The sequence below is a fragment of the Asparagus officinalis genome, chromosome 8 (assembly GCF_001876935.1).
Source record: "Asparagus officinalis chromosome 8, Aspof.V1, whole genome shotgun sequence".
In the NCBI taxonomy this organism is placed as follows: domain Eukaryota; kingdom Viridiplantae; phylum Streptophyta; class Magnoliopsida; order Asparagales; family Asparagaceae; genus Asparagus; species Asparagus officinalis.
This window is the reverse complement of record NC_033801.1, coordinates 112,745,382-112,751,380: the sequence shown is the minus strand read 5'-3', so window position 1 is coordinate 112,751,380 and position 5,999 is coordinate 112,745,382. Positions and strand designations below refer to the sequence as shown.

Below are 5,999 nucleotides of genomic sequence, written 5' to 3'. Positions count from 1 at the left end.
TTGTTGACATGGCAAAGTCACATTTGCAAAATTCAAAGGAAGTTTGTAAAAAAAAAAAAAGACCTAAGTTGATGATAGAGATAATGTCAAGGATCCCATTGATGGTTTGCGGACATTAAAAACCCAAATAATATTTAAATATATCGGGAACCTCCACTTAACTTTTGCCTAATATGGAGGGGCCGATGTTGTGGTTGTTCAGACATTTTGTTTGTTCAAAACCTCTCACATGTGGGACTTAGCTAGAAAAGCTACAACCTTTGACCCAAAACATAATTACAGCAATTTATTTCCTCAACAAGAGTAATTGTGGACGGACAACAGAAAATATGCAAACCACCACACTTTATACAAACAATTTCAAGCACTCAGCAACATGGAACCGAACGGTAACAAATCTGTTGATAATAATGTATTGTAGTGGGTTTTAGTCCCACATTGCTTGGGAGAACAAACCTCACACTCCTCTACTTGTATAAATATATGTGCATACTTCCTCTACTTGTATAAATATATGTGCATACTCAATATTCAATTCAAGGGAAATTTACCCAATATTCCCTCTCTCTTACTTTAACATGGTATCAGAGCTAGGGCTATTTCCCTTCCAATAAAATTTTTTAACGCTTCTGCGTTCTTTTGCCAAATCTTGGCCTTGTTGGTTTGCAGCCGTTTAAATTTTTTTTTTATCTGCCAGATATTTTGGCCTTGTCGCTTTGCGGCCTCTTAACGCGTTTCGCGTTCTCGTTTAACCTTCGGGTTTCATTCTAACATTCGGATTCTATTTTAAACATTCGGGTTTCATTCTAACCTCCAGGTTCTATTTTAACAGCATTACCGTTTCAAGACCGTCTCTCGGTCTCAAATTAACGGCATCGTCGTTTCAAGCCGTCTCTCGGCCTCAAACGAACGACATTGCCGTTTCGCAGTCAGTAACGGCATCTCGGCATCTTAACATCTCAACATTGCTGTTATGGCTCCTTTAGAGAAGATTCTCAAACCACCTTTGCCCCTCAATGATCAAAGTGACTGGGCAGAGTGGTCCACCATTGTCACCAATGCCTTACGTGGCGCTGGTTTGCTTGATCATCTCACCAGTATGGGACCAGTTCCACCGTCCATCAGCACTGTTGCTTCATCCAATACTATTACCTCTGGCAGTGGTAATGTCGATCTTCAGTCTGCTCGTGCTCTCTATGTCAAGGAGAGTTCAGAGTGGCAATTGCAGGAATTTCGTGTCATGGATTATCTCACTCGCTGTGTTGGCTCTGGTCTTACTGTCGAGATTGGCTTGCTTCCCTCTGCTCGGGCCATGTGGACTCGTCTCACTGAGCGTTTCACTGAGTGCTCGGGTGCACGGGAGGCATATCTTCTGCAATGCATTGCTCTACAACGCAAAGGTAGTTCATCTCTGCAGTCCCATTTGGACAAATGCAAGCTTTTTGGACAGAGTTACACTCTATGCTTCCTGGACGTAATTCCACATATGAAGACTGGTTAGTCTGGTACGAACGACATGAGGTGCATCAACTGTTTTAGTCCCTTCCTAAATATTCAACTATGGCTGATCAACTACTTCATCTGCCTCAATTTCCGACTTTGGCCTCAGTTATGGGAGCTCTCACTGCTTATGAGACTCGGCAGCAGACAGCACGACTCAATTTGTCAACAAACACTCCTACCTCTTCACTCGAGACTGTTTTGTCTTTACCTGTCACTACTCCTGTTATGAATCATACTTCTCCACAGACTCCCTCTCCACAGGCTCGATCTAAGCTCTCTTGCAAATATTCCTGTTATGAATCATACTTCTCCACAGACTCCCTCTCCACAGGCTCGATCTAAGCTCTCTTGCAAATATTGCAAGAAGGAAGGACACCGCATTGCTCCACAGGCTCGATCTAAGCTCTCTTGCAAATATTGCAAGAAGGAAGGACACCGCATTGAGACATGCTTTCAAGCTTCATTCTGAGTTACGTTCCTCAGGTACTGGTCGTGGTTGGCGACCCCCTCAGTCTCAACCCTCCTGTACACCAGGATTGTTAGCCAATGCTATACCTTCTACTACTTCAGACTCTACTATTCAAGCTATTGAAAGTCTTCGCCGTCAACTTGATGTTTTCCAACATATCACCTCTACATCCGCCGCACAACTATCTGGTATGCATTTTGCTGGTTCTTCAGATCTCTGGTATGAATGATCTCTGGATTTTTGACTCTGGTTGTTCCTTTCATATGACTTGTAATGCCTTACTTTTATCCTCTGTCTTTACTTCATCCTCTCTTCCTCCTATCTACACAGCTGCTGGACAACCATTGTCCATTACTCAGTATGGCTCTATTACCCCCACAAATGATCCATCTGGTCGTCTAACACTTGGTCCCGTCTATGTGGCTCCACAATTGTGCTTGAATTTAATTTCTATTAGCTCTTTATGCATGGCGGGCCTGTTTGTCTCATTTTCTTCTGATACTTGTATTGTGCAGGATCCACAGACGGGCAAGACGGTTGGGGCGGGTCGTAGGAGGCACAGACTGTATTTTCTAGAATATCTTCACCTTCCAGAGTCCATACGTCCACGTTCTCTTGTTGCTTCTCTTCGTTCGTCAAAACCCTCTACCTCGCTTCCTGCTAATTTATGGCATAGACGACTTGGTCATGTGTCTAATAAAAGGCTGGAGAGTCTTATTCAGTCTGGAGTACTTGATCCTGTATCATCTAGTTCTAGTATTGAGTCATGTGCTGGTTGCAAATTGGCTAAATTCACTGCTTTACCATTTAAAATGAGTACATCTGTATCCACTTCCTTATTTGATTTAGTACATTCTGATATTTGGGGGCCAGCTCCTTTGCCTTCTTCATCTGGCTACTTATATTATGTTAGTTTTATCGACGATTTCTCTCGTTTTACATGGGTTTACCTACTTAAGAATCGCTCTGACGTACTTACTGCTTATCAAGCCTTCACTGCTATGATTTTCACTCAATGGCAATCTCGTATTAAAGTTTTTCGTTCTGATTGTGCCAAAGAGTACCTATCCTCTGCCATGCGCTCTATCATGTCCTCTCATGGGACTATCTTTCAACAGTCATGTCCCTACACTCATGAGCAAAATGGTGTTGCTGAACGCAAACATCGTCATATCCTCGATATTGCTCGATCAATGCTCATTTCTTACTCCGTTCCTCGTCGTTTTTGGGCTGAGGCTATTCTCACCGCGACTCATGCCATTAATATCACTCCATCTAGCTCTCTTTCCGGTGCTACTCCTTATAGTCATGTTTATACTCATCCTCCCCGTTATGATCTAGTTCGCGTTTTTGATTGTCGATATTTTGTTCTTCTGCCATCTCACGAACGTGATAAATTGTCTCCCAGAGCTGTTTCTTGTGTTTATTTAGGAATTAGTTCAGAACATCGAGGTTATCGTTGTTATGATCCCGCAACTCGTCGAGTTCATATATCTCGTCATGTTCAGTTCGAAGAGGATTCTCCATATTATTCTACTTCTGATGACTTTAATTTCCTCCACTCTACTGATCATGCTTCCCCGTCAACTGCATCACCCACTTCTTCACCTCAATTTTCCTTTCGAGATCTCCCTGACATCTCTCCCTCTTCTTCTGTTGACTCTTCCTCACCCGAGTCTTCTCTTACTCCATCTAATCCATATCCCGTGGACACAACTCTCACTTCAGAAAATACTATTGATCTCCACGCACCTGCGCCAGCATCTCCCCCGCCTGAGGTTCCTCTTGCTCTTCGTCGAGGCAAACGCCCACATGTCATGCCTGCCCGGTATGCTTCTGTTACTTCTTATTCACCTATCTTTCATAACTTTCTTGCTGCCATTCATACTATTGTTGAGCCAAAGTCCTTCCAAGAGGCAGTTCAAATTCCAGAGTGGCGACAGGCTATGGCTGAGGAATTTCAAGCCTTTCAGCAAACTCATACCTGGGATGTTGTTCCATGTCCTCCTGGGATCTCTCTTGTTGGCAGTAAATGAGTTTATAAGGTCAAGTTTCGTCCTGATGGCACCATTGAACGGCGAAAAGCTCGTTTAGTGGCTTGAGGTTTTACTCAGCAACAAGGTATTGATTATGAGGAGACATTTGCTCCTGTTGCTCAGATGCTCACTGTTCGTACTCTCCTTGCGGTCGCTGCTGCTCATCGTTGGCCCTTATACCAGATGGATGTCAAAAATGCTTTTCTTCATGGCTCTTTATCAGAGACCGTATATATGCAACCGCCTCCAGGGTCAAATATTCCTCCGGGACATGTATGTCTCCTTCGCCGTGCTGTTTATGGTCTCAAACAGGCACCCCGCGCTTGGTTTGAGTGTTTTCGCGTTGTCGTGCTCAAAGCGGGCTTTATAGAAAGTCATCAAGATGCTTCTCTGTTTGTTCGCACTACATCGCGTGGCAGGGTTTTATTACTCATCTATGTAGATGATATGATCATTACAGGTGATGATATGACAGGTATACAATACGCAAAATCTCAGTTGCAACAACAGTTCCACATGAAGGATCTTGGATCTCTTCGGTATTTCCTTGGTCTAGAAATTTCTCAAGGCCCGCGGGGTGTATTACTGTCTCAACAGAAGTATCTCTCAGATATTCTAAATCAAGCTGAGCTAACTGATAATGCAACTGTCGATACTCCACTCCAGCAGAATGTCAAACTTTGCTCTACTAACGATGAGCCTCTATATGATCCTACCCGATATCGACATCTTGTTGGCCAGTTGGTCTATTTGTGCATCTCTCGACCAGATATCTCTCATGCTGTTGGTATTGTCAGTCAATTTGTTAGTGCTCCACGTTCTGTACACTATGCTGTCTTATTACGGATTCTTCGGTACCTCCGGGGTACTAGCACTCGCTCACTTTTGTTTCCTGCTACATCTAAGTTAGAGCTTTGTGCATATTCTGATGCTGATTGGGCTGGTGATCCAACTACCAGAAAGTCTACCACAGGTTATTGTATATTTCTTGGTGATTCCCTTATTTCCTGGCGAAGTAAGAAACAAGATGTTATTGCTCTTTCCAGTACTGAGGCAGAGTATCGTGCAATGTCCACAACAGCTAAAGAGATTATTCATCTTCGTCGCCTTCTCAGTGATTTCGGCATTTCTGTTACGACTCCTACTCCTCTCTACTGTGATAATAAGAGTGCCATCCAGATTGTTAATAATCCAGTATTTCATGAAAGGACCAAACATATTGAGATCAATGCTCATTTTGTCCGTCACCAAGTTATCAAGGACAAGATAATTCTACTTCCTCATGTTTCATCCGCTGACGAGCTTGCAGATTTCTTTACAAAGGCCTTACTTGTTCATCGGTTCCAGTTTCTTGTACGCAAACTCACTTTGTTTGATCCAACATGAGTTTGAAGGGGGCTGTTGATAATAGTGTATTGTAGTGGGTTTTAGTCCCACATTGCTTGGGAGAACAAACCTCACACTCCTCTACTTGTATAAATATATGTGCATACTCAATATTCAATTCAAGGGAAATTTACCCAAGATTCTCTCTCTCTTACTTTAACAAAATCAAACATATATAAGTTGAGCTCGCGGCAAAAGAAGCTAATAATAAGAAAGAACGTACACAACATAATGAATTCAAGAGTCTGACTGCGTTTAAGCTAGAATATATTTAGAGCATCATTCCTCCTTGCACCGGGGTGGCTGCACAACTGCATTACCTTCCCTTTTCATGTTAGCATGCCACCCTGCAAACAAGTGAACATAATATGAAAGTTATTTACGTTATGTTTGTCTTTAAAATATCTTATTATTACATAGAAAGTTTGGACTTCTGAAAAGAATAGAGGGTAAGTGTTAATTGCGCATAGACCCTAGTATGTTGAACTTATTATCCCTTTAGTTTTGTTTTTGCAGAGGACTTCTTGCTTGAATTTTTTTTCTTACTCTTACACCTTCCTGTTCGTCACAAAACAATTTTCTCTAATTTCTGTTATGACATTTTC

General features: G+C 42.4%; 1 protein-coding gene across 1 annotated transcript in view; it reads right to left on the bottom strand.

The window, feature by feature from the left end:
- LOC109821731 (cell number regulator 2-like) overlaps positions 5,674-5,999 on the bottom strand; it is a 4,164-nt gene continuing 3,838 nt past the window's right edge. The window contains exon 3 of the mRNA XM_020387894.1: positions 5,674-5,741. Coding sequence (XP_020243483.1) covers positions 5,674-5,741 — 68 coding nt within the window. The remainder of the gene's footprint in view (positions 5,742-5,999) is intronic.